We start from the raw sequence: 15,326 nt of genomic DNA, 5'->3' as shown, positions 1-15,326 counted from the left end.
GATATGCTACAGGAAAATCAGGAGAGAAGAGGTGGCTGTGAAAAAAGTGCATCAACTCAGGGTCCAAAGGGGCAGAATGAGGGAATGTAGGCAAATCCCAAATCGATTCTGCTCGTCTGTATCCACCATGGAGAAAGGTGTGGGGGATAATGATTCGGGTAGGGATATGACGATAGATGGGTGCACGTCACTATAAAGATGAAGGTGGTGTTAGATGGGATAGGACAAAGAACCCTGAGGGCTAAGATGTGGATCTATAACAAGGAATTTTCAAATAGTGATTCTGGTTTTAACAATGGATCCACATTTTAATTTATAGAAAATGGAACTCTGATCCATAGTCAGCTGATGTGAATTATATCGAGTGCAATAGGTTCTCAAATAGGGTGGTTAATATATACGGTATATATATTACGGTTAGTCTGGTACTCTCATTGCCATCAGTGTTGCACATTAGTTTGGTTGTAAGATATAGAAGACTCATGACTGCTTAACTTGGGTAACCAGGTTTTATAGTCCTGTGTGTTTCCTTTAATTACAGCTATGATCAGCGGGATCTATTTGTGTGTGTTTCTGGCTGTTCTGTCCTCGGGCTGCTTTGGTCGGCTCAGCAGTGGAACCGACGTTGGCCCCCCAAATGGTGAGCTACAGCAAAGTGCACCCATGCACCAGGGGAAGATTCAACAAGCCCTCTTCACTGGCCAGGTGAAACCAGTTCCGAATAGTGAGCAAAAAGCCAGCTTGGGAACCTTGCTCACTAGGTACCTCCAGAGAGTCAGGACTGGTGAGTACAACAATTCAACCATGGACAATGATGTACTTCATGATTCAACCATTTCTGCCATTTGTTACTGGACTTAGTAGGTGAATTATTGAAATTTTTGACGATTTGATTTTGTAGGTCAGTGGATAAAGAAAGCAGGCCTAAGAGACTGGATTCTGAAACACAAAATGTTCTACTGGAGACACCGAGGGGGTCAGACAGGAAGTGTGTGGGGGGGCGGGATTGGACAGTCGGTGATTTGGGTCACTGAAAGATAGAGGGAAAGTACCTATTATAAAAGAGTGGAGGGAGGAGCGGAGCACGAGCTGGCAAGTGATAAATGGATCCACGTGAGGAGGGTTGATAGGCAAGTGGAGGAAAGGACCTCAGATAATCAGGATGCACAACTGCTCCTCCCTTCTCAGGCCTGAGAATAACCTTTTCCTCAACGTCAGCAAGATGAAGGAGATGGTTATGGACTTAAGGAGAACTCGCACCACTCAAGTCCCCTTTACATCAGCAGCACAGCAGTGCAACTGTGATCAGTTTCAAACTCCTGGGAATGCACATCTCGCATGGTCCCAGCGCACACGCTACACAATCAGGAAAGCTCACCAACACCTCTACTTTAAAAGGAGGCTGAAGAGAGCTGGACTATATTCACGTCCTTCTACAGCTGTGCAGTAGAGAGCACCCTATATCACTGCATGGTGCAGAAACTGCACTACAGCAGGTGGGAAGGCTCTACAACGGGTAGTAAAACTGCCCCAAATACATCACTGGCACCAGTCTACCCACCATCAAGGACATAAATGCAGAAAGGAACTGGAAATGGGCCAGTAACATCATGAAGATCCTACCCACCCTGCTCATGGACTGTTTCTCCCATTCCCATAGATCCACACCAAGACCACCAGACTCACAAGCAGTTACTCTCCCCAAGCAGTAAGGCTAATCAGTACCTCTAACCACCAGCCCACCCTTCCACACCTCCAAACGCCACTACTTTACCACTTCCTGTCAGTCACACATTATTTAGAGACACTTCTGTGCCTAGCATAACTTTATGTGCACACAATCAATCTATACAAACTACCTAATGTATTTATATTTATTGTTGTGTTAGTTACCTTATTGTGTTTTACTTTGTTGTGCAGCATTGGATCCAGAGTAACAATCATTTCATTCTCCTTTACACTTGTGTACTGGAAATGACATTAAACACTCTTGAATCTTGAGAATGGGAATGGTGAAACTGACTGCATGGAAATGACAAAGGACTGATGATGATTGAATGTGATAGGAAAGTTAGAGAGTTGGGGAACGCAGGTGTGAACAGTGAAAGAGGCTGTCCTCTGGGAGGAGGGTGGGCAGGAGGGAGGATGGGGTGGGTGGAGGGTGGGAAAGGAACAGGGCAATAGGGAAACAGGATAGGGAAAGCAGGTGGATAGAATAGCATAGTTCCACTCTTCCCAATCACAGAGTGCTGGGCTGAGCAACCCTCATGCTTCTGCTCATCCACGGAAAGAGTGTTAAATAGCTTGGACATCATCTCCTACTTTACAGGAGAGGAATCAGAGGGCAAACATCAAGGCTGTAATTTAATTGACTGTTGTTGTTAGCCCCTTCAGATCTAGATTTGTAAGCTTTATGTTCACAAAACACGGCATCCAACTGTGAATGTAGGAGGTACACAAATGACATGAAAATCTAAGTTTGCAGACGATGTGAAAAATCACTGGTGTTATTGATGAAGAGGAAGATAATTTTAGGCTACAACATGATATTGCTCAACTGGTAAGTTACACAGGCAGATGGAATTTAATTCTGATATGATCCACTTTGGGAGGTCAATACGGAAAGAAAATACAGTGTGTATAGTCGTCCCTTGGGAGCAGTGAGGAACAATTGAACTTTGGCATACGTATCCAAAGATCTGTGAATATATCAGCAAAGGTGGTGAAGAAAGGCTATGTAAAGCTTTCCTTCATTAACATGGAATATAACAGCAGGGATACTTTTTTTAAAATATTGGCTAGAGCACATCTGTAATATTGACACTCTGATTGCCACACTGTGGGAAGAATGTGTTACACTAGAAAGAGGCAGAGGAGATTCACCAGGATGCTGCCTGAGATAGAATGGATCAGCCGGCTTCGTTTTCCATGCAGCAGATGAGACTGAGGAGTGAACCAACAACATTCAGAAATGATAAACAGGATGGTTAGTCAGAATCTCTTTTTTCCACGGTGAAGGCAATTAAGACAGAAGGCCCTTGGATTTAAGTTTAATAGTAAGAGCTTGAAGAGGTTTTGTAAAATAATTTTTTATACACAGATGGTTGCAGTTTGGAAAACACAGCCCAAGAAGATGATGGAGTCTCTCACCGACCATGGGCTTAGTATAGATGGGTTTCTGATGGTTGGCACAGTCATGGTGAGCCAACAGACCTGTTTCTGTCTTAACTATCACTCTATAACATAACAAGCTGGAAAGGGTGTACATGCTCCAACATTCAATAAAACTATGGCTGATCACAACCCTGTACTAACCCAAATTTCATCATTCAGCTTTGCTGTCTCAAACACATTCAGTGACTGAGCCTCCACAACTCTCCTAGAGAGAGAATTCTAAAGATACACCAGCCGCTGGTGATAGGATTTTCTAATGGTCAACTGTGACCCTGATTCCATCTCGTTGAAAAGACCCCACCCACTCTGTTAAGTCCAATAGGATTTTGTACACTGATGAGAGATTGTGCACTTGTTCTGCACATTGTACACGCATCTCTGGTGCAACTGTACTTACTTTGCCTCTTTCCTGATCCTCAATCATTTTTTGTTCATCCTTGGAATCTCCCAAGTGTTATCCATGTTATCTGTAGTTTTATTCTCACTCCTCAAAGTCAACTTTAATCTATTAACGGTGTGAGCTTATAATGCCCATGACCACGCCTGCACAGCAATTCATCTGTTCTGCTTTCTCTCCTTTCAGGGACTGCTGGACATGATTAAACTAGGATATTTTTCTGTCTGGACCAGAGGGGAGACAAAGGTTTCTAAAATTATGAGAGGCATAGATAGAGAAGACATCTAATATCCTTTCCCCAGGGTCAGAATGTCTAATATATGCATTATGGCTGAGAGGGGATAAGTTCAAAGAAGAGGTGCAGGACAGTTTTTTACATGGAGTATAGTGGGTGCCTGCAATGTACTGCCATAGGAGCAATGGAGGCACATATGATAGACAGGCACATGAATAGATTATGGAGGGATCTGAACGTTGTGTAGGCAATAGGGACTAATTCAGTTAAGCATTTAATTCCTGGTTTAATTAGTTCAGCACAATACCATGGGCCAAAGCACCTGTTGCTAGGTTGTACTCTATGTTCTCTGTTCTATGCTCAGTCCAGTTGTAGGTGGACTCAGGTAGTCTAAGCAACCACTGGGATTTTGTTGCTTGTGAAATTTTAGTCTGGCCATTATTCTGGCTCCTACTAAATGCTATCTCCAAACTGTGTAATGAATTCTTCAGTTTCCTGCTCCTGTATGATACTGGCTCACGAAGTATCCAGTATTCTTCTTTTGATCGTGAATTTTCCATTCCAAAGTGAAACGTTAGAGGTCTCAAAAGGATCAGCTGTCAATGAAACGATGCAGGCAGGAGCTGTAACTGCAGGTGCTGGCGGGTTAGGTGTCTCTCATGTGGTAAGGCTGGGAATTTCAAAGGCAAATTGATTCTTCAGTGAGTTTTTCTGGTTAGGAGACTTTGAGATGTCCTTTTTGGAGGGGTTTTAAACATCGATGAGTTCTTGACCAAAGTGGAAGAGCCATGATCCAAGGGTTGACAATATCCTGGAGTTAGAGATGCTTACAGTTAAGAAGGTGGCTGCTTGCTTCTTGCAGCCATGCAACACCCAGACAATGGACTTCAGTAGAGAATGATGAATTTTAAAATGATGTGAGGGAGTAGAATCTTTCTCTAGGCATAGATATTGAAACCCAAAGCCAAATTTGATTAAGTATGATTGGGTAAACATTTTATGTTGCCACTTTAACTATGATTATAATAGACTAGAAAAATAGGGTGCAGTTGGTGCAATGTAAGAGGAAAATGGACTAATTGTTATCTGCTAGTATTATTGGTCTGGTACAATGGGTCAGTTCTGTGATCATAACCTTGCAAGTAATACCAAAATGAACTTTCTCTTTGACCTTGGTGTTCCATTGCCAATTTCAAACTTGCCCCCACAGCCATGCCCTCCAAAGCACTCTAAAAAGCAGGGTCTCAATGGGGTGGTCAAACTGACTAGGATCATACTCTCTGGAACTCATAGGTGATCTGATGAAGGTTTCCAAGATATGAAGGACAGCTGGTAGAGTGGAAACAGTTCAGAAAGCTGAACCAAGAGGATAGAATGGAAAACTGAGTGGTGTACCATTCAGGAACAAGGTTTGGAAACATAACTAAATATTGAGTTGGGGGGCGGGGGGGGGAAAGTGAACAGAAATTTGAAATTGTTCCCAGGCCAGTTGTTAACTCCATATTTGTTGAATTTTGTTCATTGAGGGTATGAAGGGATTTAGTTTAAAGGACACAGACTGAAGTAATCTCATTGAATGGAAGTATAGGTTTGAATGGGTGAAGTATCTGCTCCTCTTCCTCTTCTGCTCGATGCATCAGAGTAATTTGATTCATTCTCACGGAATGGTTTGTGTCTTGGGCATCAGACAACATATTTTGCTGTCATTTAGGGACAGGTTCTCTGAGGGAGCTCTGGCAGTGTTATGCTGAGGCTGGAAAACCTGGAAGTCTCATACGCCTTGCTCCTTCTCTGTGCATTTATCATACTTTAAGGGATATGTTTTACAGCCCCCACCTGCCCACCCATTCATTTTCCCTCCAATGAGCGTTGGCTCCCAAAGTTTACAGAGTATGAGACATCTTAAAGCAGAAGACCTCAGTCGCAAATGTGGCACAGGGCACAGCTTCTCCAGCCTAAGCAGTCTAACCAGGCATTCTTTAAGAGACTGCTGAGGAGCAGGAGCTGAGTCGAATGAGCTCAAGTTTGCAGCACCCGCTCACTCACCCTCTGTTTCCCATTTCTCTTCTTCACTTAGCAAACTGAGCGCAGGCACTAAGTGAACTGCACCTGTGGTAAAACATCACACAGGTATCTTACGGATAGGGGAATCAAGGGATATGGGGACAAGGCAGGGACTGGGTATTGATAGTAGATGATCAGCCATGATCTCAGAATGGCGGTGCAGACTCGAGGGGCCGAATGGTCTACTTCTGCACCTATTGTCTATTGTCAAATATTCCTGTCTTCTGTCACCTTGTAAGAAATGGTCTCTGCTTTCAACCTCTGCAACATGGTGGCCAAGAAACCCATTTTACAAGAGTATGTTTCTAAAGCAAATTAAAATGTCAATCATGTTTGTATAGAATGTTAAACCATCTTCAAGGTTAATTTGCCACCATTTTTCTCTCCCATTGGAAGGACAAAAGAGGTGCTTTGTGCCTGGGGGGTGTTAATTCATAAGATAATTGCAGTTGTACCATCTGGTTAGAAGAATGTAATTTTTGCTTAATTCCTCAGTAAATCATGAATATGTTTAGCTAAGATGACAACACATTACTAATCCATCTAGGAATTGTGGTAGCATTCCGGCTGGAAACATTATAGAGTAAAAAGATTCCCTCTGCCTGAACTGTGAATATATGAGATGAAAGCAAAAGGATCTGATAGAACATCAAATCTACATGCCCCCACCCCAGTAACCTTTCAAAGGCTCTGCTTCCATCATCCCTTCAGGAAGAGAGTTACAAAGGCTCACCATTATCTTGGCCTCATCAGACTGAAATGAACAGACCCTTAGAATTTTTGTTCCCTCAGTCATAGACTCAGTTGGTAGAGCTGTGCCTCACAATGCCAAAGATTAGGGTTCGATTCTGATCTTGGGTGTCATCTGTGTGGAATGTGCAACTTCTCCCAGTGACCACGTGGGTTCTCCAGGGTTCTGAAGTTTTCACCCATATCCGAACAGCATGTGGGTTGGTCAGTTGGAGACACAAAAGAGACCAGATACTGGAATCTGGAGGGACACAAAAAGTGCTGGAGGAACTCAGTGAGAGGCATCTATGGAAGAAAATGACAGTCAACATTTTGGGTGGACACAAGATGAAAGGTCTCAACCTGAAACATTGATTCTTCAGTTTGCTCCATTGATTGAGTTCCACCAGCAGTTTTTGTATTCCTCTAGGTTTGTAGGTGCATTGGCCACTGTATATTATCCCCATTGTATTGATGATTGCTAGGAGAATCAAATAGGCCTTTGATACAGAAAAATTGGGGGAATGGGAATGACGGTAATACTCAGATCTGGCACCTACTTAATGGGTTAAGTGGCCTCTTTTCCTGCTGTAAGGGAATGCGTGCTTCAAAATCCACAAAAATATCAAATTTAAGGAAAACCCTTCAACTAAAAAAATTAACATGTTTAAAAACTAATTTATTCTTGGGATGTCAGGCAGCCTGTTTTGGCAAACTTTGACTGTTTTCATTCAAATCTGCATAAGGATTGCAGACAAAATCCATAGCATTAAGCTCAAGGCAGTTAATTCTAATAACACTTCTGTTTTATAGGCACTAGATTAATACAGAAGTGGGATCAGACTTAGAGAGTGAGGATGCTGAAAAAAAAATGGATTAGTTACTTGAGCATTGAAGAACTGAGGAGAATGTCCCCATCCCCTTTCTTTCTCCCGACGCCTCCCGTCCCATGTTCCTTTCCCTTCTCCAGCTCTGTATCCCTTTTGCCAATCAACTTTCCAGCTCTTAGCTTCATCCCTCCCCCTCCTGTCTTCTCCTATCATTTCGGATCTCCCCCCTCCCACTTTCAAATCTCTTACTATCTCTTCTTTCAGTTAGTCCTGATGAAGGGTCTCGGCCCGAAACATCGACTGTACTTCTTCCTATAGATGCTGCCTGGCCTGCTGTGTACCACCAGCATTTTGTGTGTGTTGTTTGAATTTCCAGAATCTGCAGATTTCCTCGTGTTTGAGAATGTCATTCCTAATATTTCTTAAAATAAACTTTGGCTCATGATTGAAAAGGAAAATTCTACAGAAGTTATAAATCTGCAAATATAAAGAGAAAGTGCTGGAAATAATCAACAAGTCTTTGCAGAAAGCAGCGGTGTTAACATTTGAGGTCTATGTCTATTCTGATCAAAGATCTGCTGAAAGGTCATGAACTATGAACTCTCCTCTGTCCACAGATGTTGCCTGACTCACTGAGTATTTCCCAGGACCTTCTGCTTTTACTGCTCATCATTAATTTATCAACAGAGAATTAACTAGAAATTCATTGCCCAATCCTTGGTATATTGCACTGGAAACAAATGTTCTGAAAACTTGTGGACTTTAATTTGCACAGACATTTACAAAGGCCTAGTTTCTCATATAATACATCATTGCAAACAGCTAGTCTATCTTCCATTGTCAGCCTTCAGGAAAGTGGGCACCTACATGCTTAAAAATTTGGAGTCTTGTAAAAGCATACAAAATGGGCCTTACAGCATGCAACCCTATTCAATATGATCATGGCTGATCTTCATCACATTCCTGCACTGACCCCTTATCTTTTGATTCGCTGCAGTTCTGATTTAACCCTACCCTAATTATGGGATAATATAGGATGACCAATTAACCTACTTAGTGAGGAAACTGGAGCACCTGAGTAAAATCCATGCATTCCATAGGGAGGACATATAGAGATTCCCTACAGAGGATGCTGGGTTTGAACTCTAAATTGAATTGAATTGACTTTATTACTTACATCCTTCACATACATGAGGAGTAAAAATCCTCATGTTTCCTTAATGTTGTTATAATCAGGGGGTGGTAATGGGGACAAGCTCCCACTACTTATAAATGCTCCCAATGGTGTGCGCCTCAAAAAGCCTCTGACAACCAGGCCCAGCTCTTGGCCTTCAAGTGTGGCTTAGCTACTGAGCCCAGCGGAACCGTTTCGACTGACAGGAGAAGAGGCAAAGGCGGGTTACTGGCGCCTTAAAACCAGTCGCTTCAAGCAGATGAGGTTCATCAGAATCAGGTTTATTATCACCGACGCGTGACGTGAAATTTTTCAACTTAGCAGCAACAGTTCAATGCAATACATAATATAGAAGAAGAAGAAAAATGTAATTTATTTATTGTTTTTTGTATACTGAATAGATTAAAAATCATGCAAAAACAGAAATAATATATATTTTAAAAGTGAGGTAGTGTTCACGGGTTCGATGTTCATTCAGGAATCAGATAGCAGAAAGGAAGAAGCTGTTTCTGAATCACTGGGTGTGTGTCTTCAGGCTCCTGTACCTCCTCCCTGATGGCAGAGGGGAAGAAGCTGTTTCTGAATCACTGGGTGTGTGTCTTCAGGCTCCTGTACCTCCTCCCTGATGGCAGAGAGGAAGAAGCTGTTCCTGAATCACTGAGTGTGTGTCTTCAGGCTCCTGTACCTCCTCCCTGATGGCAGAGGGGAAGAAGCTGTTCCTGAATCACTGAGTGTGTGCCTTCAGGCTCCTGTACCTCCTCCCTGATGGCAGAGGGGAAGAAGCTGTTCCTGAATCACTGGGTGTTTGTCTTCAGGCTCCTGTACCTCCTCCCTGATGGCAGAGGGGAAGAAGCTGTTCCTGAATCACTGAGTGTGTGCCTTCAGGCTCCTGTACCTCCTCCCTGATGGCAGAGGGGAAGAAGCTGTTCCTGAATCACTGAGTGTGTGCCTTCAGGCTCCTGTACCTCCTCCCTGATGGCAGAGGGGAAGAAGCTGTTCCTGAATCACTGAGTGTGTGTCTTCAGGCTCCTGTACCTCCTCCCTGATGGCAGAGGGGAAGAAGCTGTTCCTGAATCGTTGAGTGTGTGTCTTCAGGCTCCTGTACCTCCTCCCTGATGGCAGAGGGGAAGAAGCTGTTCCTGAATCGTTGAGTGTGTGCCTTCAGGCTCCTGTACCTCCTCCCTGATGGCAGAGGGGAAGAAGCTGTTTCTGAATCACTGGGTGTGTGTCTTCAGGCTCCTGTACCTCCTCCCTGATGGCAGAGAGGAAGAAGCTGTTCCTGAATCACTGGGTGTTTGTCTTCAGGCTCCTGTACCTCCTCCCTGATGGCAGAGGGGAAGAAGCTGTTCCTGAATCACTGAGTGTGTGCCTTCAGGCTCCTGTACCTCCTCCCTGATGGCAGAGGGGAAGAAGCTGTTCCTGAATCACTGAGTGTGTGCCTTCAGGCTCCTGTACCTCCTCCCTGATGGCAGAGGGGAAGAAGCTGTTCCTGAATCACTGAGTGTGTGTCTTCAGGCTCCTGTACCTCCTCCCTGATGGCAGAGGGGAAGAAGCTGTTCCTGAATCGTTGAGTGTGTGTCTTCAGGCTCCTGTACCTCCTCCCTGATGGCAGAGGGGAAGAAGCTGTTCCTGAATCGTTGAGTGTGTGCCTTCAGGCTCCTGTACCTCCTCCCTGATGGCAGAGGGGAAGAAGCTGTTCCTGAATCGTTGAGTGTGTGCCTTCAGGCTCCTGTACCTCCGCCCTGATGGCAGAGGGGAAGAAGCTGTTCCTGAATCACTGAGTGTGTGCCTTCAGGCTTCTGTACCTCCGCCCTGATGGCAGAGGGGAAGAAGCTGTTCCTGAATCACTGAGTGTGTGCCTTCAGGCTCCTGTACCTCCTCCCTGATGGCAGAGGGGAAGAAGCTGTTCCTGAATCACTGAGTGTGTGCCTTCAGGCTCCTGTACCTCCTCCCTGATGGCAGAGGGGAAGAAGCTGTTCCTGAATCGTTGAGTGTGTGCCTTCAGGCTCCTGTACCTCCTCCCTGATGGCAGAGGGGAAGAAGCTGTTCCTGAATCGTTGAGTGTGTGCCTTCAGGCTCCTGTACCTCCTCCCTGATGGCAGAGGGGAAGACGCTGTTCCTGAGTCACTGGGTGTGTGCCTTCAGGCTCCTGTACCTCCTCCCTGATGGCAGAGGGGAAGAAGCTGTTCCTGAATTGCTGAGTGTGTGCCTTCAGGCTTCTGTACCTCCTCCCTGATGGTAACAGTGAGAAAAGGGCATGCCCTGGTGCTGGAGGTCATTAATTATAGACGCTGCCTTTCTGAGACACCACTCCTTGAAGATGTCCTGGGTACTTTGTTGGCTAGTACCCAAGATGGAGTTGACCCTCTGCAGCTTATTTCGGTCCTGTTCAGTAAACCCCCCCCCCCCCACCCCAGCATACCAGACAGCAATGCAGCCTGTCAGAATGCTCTCCACGGTACATCTATAGAAGCTTTTGAGTGTTTTTGTTGACATACCAAATCTCTTCAAACTCCTAATGAAGTACAGCTGCTGTCTTGCCTTCTTTATAACTACATTGATATGTTGGGACCAGGTTAGATCCTCAGAGATCTTGACACCAGAAACCTGAAGCTGCTCACTCTCTCCACTTCTGATCCCTCTATGAGGATTGGTATGTGTTCCTTCGTCTTACCCTTCCTGAAGTTCACAATCAGCTCTTTCGTCTTACTGACATTGAGTGTCAGGTTGTTGTTGCTGTGACACCACTCCACTAGTTGGCATATCTCACTCCTGTACACCCTCTCGTCACCGCCTGAGATTCTACCAACACTGGTTGTATCATCAGCAAATTTAGAGATGGTATTTGAGCTATTCCTGGCCACACAGTCAAGGGTATAGAGAGAATAGAGCAGTGGGCTGAACACACACCCTGAGGTCAGCAAGTTGGAGATATTATCATCGATCTGCACAGATTGTGGTCTTCCAGTTAGGAAGTGGATGATCCAATTGTCAGCGCAATACTCTGATCTCAAACCTCTGCTGCCTTGCAGCTATGCCCACTCATGGGGAAGGCTTCGGGAATAAACCCTGAGGAAAACTCTGGAGCTGGAGGCCCTCAGGCAGTCCTACACTGAGTTCAGTGCTGACCGGCAACTCCTGCGAAACTGCTGGTGCCAGACTGTATCAGTTCACCAGTTGTGTGGAGGTGGAGAGTTTGCTACATGGACAACAGCTTGCCCTCCATATCATACTGCCCAAGCTTGGGCAATGTGCATGGTTGCCCCTGACCGATGCAGCAGAGAAAAATTATTATGTCTCTATCTAAATGTGCAATGTGCAATTTATAATAGATAGTATATATAACAGGACAGTCAATATAACATAGAAATACAATTGTATCAGCATGAATGAACCAGTCTGATGGCCTGGTGGAAGAAATTGTCTCGGAGCCTGTTGGTCCTGGCTTTTATGCTGCAGGACCATTTCCCAGATGGTAGCTGCTGGAATAGGTTGTGGTTGGGGTGACTTGGGTCCCTAACGATCCTTCGGGCCCTTTTTACTCACCTGTCCTTGTAAATGTCCTGAATAGCGGGAAGTTCACATCTACAGATGTGCTGGGCTGTCCACACCACTCTCTGCAGAATCCTGCGACTAAGGGAGGTACAGTTCCCATACCAGGCAGTGATGCAGCCAGTCAGGATGCTCTCAATTGTGCCCCTGTAGAAAGTTCTTGGGGTTTTGAGGCCCATACCAAACTTCCTCAACCATCTGATGTGAAAGAGGTGTTGTTGTGCTTTCGTCACCACACAGCCAGTATGTACAGACCACGTGAGCTCCTCAGTGATGTGGATGCTGAGGAAGTTAAAGCTGTTCACCCTCTCAACCCCAGATCCATTGATGTCAGTTGAGGTTAGCCTGTCTCCATTCCTCCTGTAATCCACACCCAGCTCCTTTGTTTTTGTGACATTGAGGGAGATGTTGTTTTCTTGACACCACTGTGTCAGAGAGATGACTTCTTCCCTGTAGGCTGCCTCATTATTGTTTGAGATAAGGCCAATCAATGTAGTGTCGTCAGCAAATTTAATTAGCAGATTGGAGCTGTGAGTGACAACACAGTCATGGATATATAGAAAGCAAAGGAGGGGACTTAGTGCACAGTTCTGAGGGGCACCTGTGTTGAAGGTCAGAGGGGAAGAGGTGAGGGATCCCACTCTTATCACCTGCCGGTGATCTGACAGGAAGTCCGGGATCCAGCTACACCAGGCAGGGTGAAGGCCGAGGTCTCTGAGCTTCCTGTCGAGCCTGCCAACCCACACACCTTTTTGGAAACTGGAGCATTCTGGGAAAGCCCTGTAGTCACAGGGAGAACATGAACGGTCCACACAAAAATACCTAGCAATGATTTTGAACATTTCATGAGGATAATGTCTCATTCTTCTAAGCTCAGGACAGTGCTTAATCTGACTGCTTAATCTCTCCTCACAGGTCAAGTCTCACATCCTAGGAATCAACCTTAGCGGCACTCTATCCATCACAATGTTACCTTTCCTTGCATTAGGAGAACACATCTCTGCACAATATTCCAGATACACACTCATACCAGGGACCTATATAGTGCAGGAAGACCCTGGGGGCTTATAAAATGTAGTAAGATCTCACTATATTGAAGGTCACCATATGATTTGTCTGGCCAATTGTCTGCTGCATCTGCATGTTAACTTTGCATGATTTAATACAACACCACATAGGCTGATCTGAACACATACATTTTCAATCCTTTACAAATTAAAATATATACCAGCTCTCCGTGTTTTCTTCCAGACTCAATGATCTCAAATTGACGCTTTTTATTCTTCTTCAGAATTAGTTGGAACTCTCCATTTCCTTCCTCTTATGACTTCTAACTACACTTTGTAAGATCACCATTTTGAGACAAGATACATGAAGCTAAATTCACCAGTAACTCGGAACACCGATTAGTTTAGACTCCCAAAGTTCCTTCAGACTACAGTTTCCCCAGCATCATGGGAATGTGTTAGCCTCCAGTCCTCCACTGTTTGATTCTGATAATAAATGAAGCAAATTTAGAATAAGTACAATATCCTGTATATGTAACGTTGTCTTTGTCTTTGTCAGGTTCTCTGGGAGCCCTGCAGAAACTGGACCTGCCCCACAGGATAACTGATAGGGATTACATGGGATGGATGGATTTTGGTCGACGCAGTGCTGAAGAATATGAATATTCAGCATAAAATATAACTATAACCCAGAAGTATCAGATTCTGTACAGAAGATTTAATTTGTGTCACTGTTTAGAATTCTATTTATTATGGTAAATAATGCAAATTGGTTTCTAAGATTGTATAATGCAATATACACACAGGACTTTGCAGAATTGCCTTTAATTCTGGCCAATTTCTTATCAACACTAATGTTACAAGGCTGAAGTAATTTAAGTGTTCATCTGTCAACATTTAGTACATCTCAATAAAAGAAGCAAAACAGAAGCAATCTACAAAGCTTTGGTAATCTATCACGAACATTGACCTCTGTTCCTCAGCTGCAGAGACCAGGTTTGAGCCTGATCTTTGATTCAGTCCATGCAGAATTTGCACACTCCCTTGTGACCACAGGAACTAGCCTTGGGCACAGGTTTCATCCCAAATCACACAGCTGTTCCAGTTGATGCACACCTATGTAAACTGCCTGCAGTGGAGGCGTAGGGGGGATTAGGGCTGGTGCCAATAGAAAGAAAGAGGAGATGATAGACAATTCACTACACGGAGGCAAAAGAAAGGGACTGATTGAGTTTCTCTGCTGGACTCTGAATGGGCTACAGCTCTTCAGCCTACCATAAACACAGCCTACCTATCTATATTAAATTTGCTTACCTACATTTGGTCTGCAACCATGTATGTCTTGGTGACCCAAGTGCTTATCTAACTTCTTCGTAAAGTTTATAAGAGCTTCTGTCTCCACTCACCCTCAGGCAGTGGTTTCCAAAGTCCAATCACGACTCCACCCCCCCACCCCCCACCACCTCATATCCCTTCTAATCCTTTAGCTGCCCCTGTGACCAAGCCAATTTGCAGCCTGTCCCAGATCCTATAGGCTATAATCTTCTGGAGTGGACTACCTGTGGAGCTGGTCAAAGATCCAGGTAGACAGTATCCACTGCATCCCACTCATCAATGCTGTTAGTTATCACTTCAAAAGCTTTGACCCAAGCAGTGAGACAGAGACAAGCTGACTGTCCCTAAATACATCAATCTCTGGCTAAACAAATTCTCCTCATCTTTGTTCTGTTCTGAGACTGTGCCCTCACTATAGAAAATATCCTTTAAACGTCTATTTTATCTAGGCATTTCAATGTGCAATATTCAATGTTTCAATCAGATAAGCCCTCATTCTTTCAAACTCCAGTGAGTACAGACCCAGAGCCATCAAACATATGTTAAACCTTCCTTTCCTGTGAACCTCCTCCGGACCTAGCACATCCTTTCTTAGATAAGGGGTCAAAACTGCTCACAGTACTCCAAATGCAGTCTGACCAATGAATTGCATCCTTGCTTTTCAACTTTAATCCTTTTGAAATGAATGTTGACATTGTATTTGTTTTCCTTACTCCCAATTCCACCTGCAAACCATCAACCCTGCAGCAGGAAACATTGAAAAAGAAGACTGCCGTATCCAGCGGGTAGTGGAGTGAGAGGGTAGCAGAGGTGATAGGGCTTTGGCTTA

General features: G+C 44.4%; 1 protein-coding gene across 1 annotated transcript; it reads left to right on the top strand.

Annotated features, from left to right (window-relative positions):
• Positions 1-543: 543 nt before the first annotated feature.
• On the top strand, positions 544-13,837 carry ccka (cholecystokinin a). Its single transcript, XM_059945757.1, has 2 exons — positions 544-784; positions 13,722-13,837. Exons 1-2 carry the CDS (start codon positions 544-546, stop codon positions 13,835-13,837), a joined length of 357 nt encoding a protein of 118 aa, XP_059801740.1.
• The last annotated feature ends 1,489 nt before the right edge of the window (positions 13,838-15,326 follow it).

This window comes from Hypanus sabinus, chromosome 20, assembly GCF_030144855.1.
Source record: "Hypanus sabinus isolate sHypSab1 chromosome 20, sHypSab1.hap1, whole genome shotgun sequence".
NCBI lineage: Eukaryota > Metazoa > Chordata > Chondrichthyes > Myliobatiformes > Dasyatidae > Hypanus > Hypanus sabinus.
This window is presented reverse-complemented; position numbering and strand designations above follow the sequence as displayed.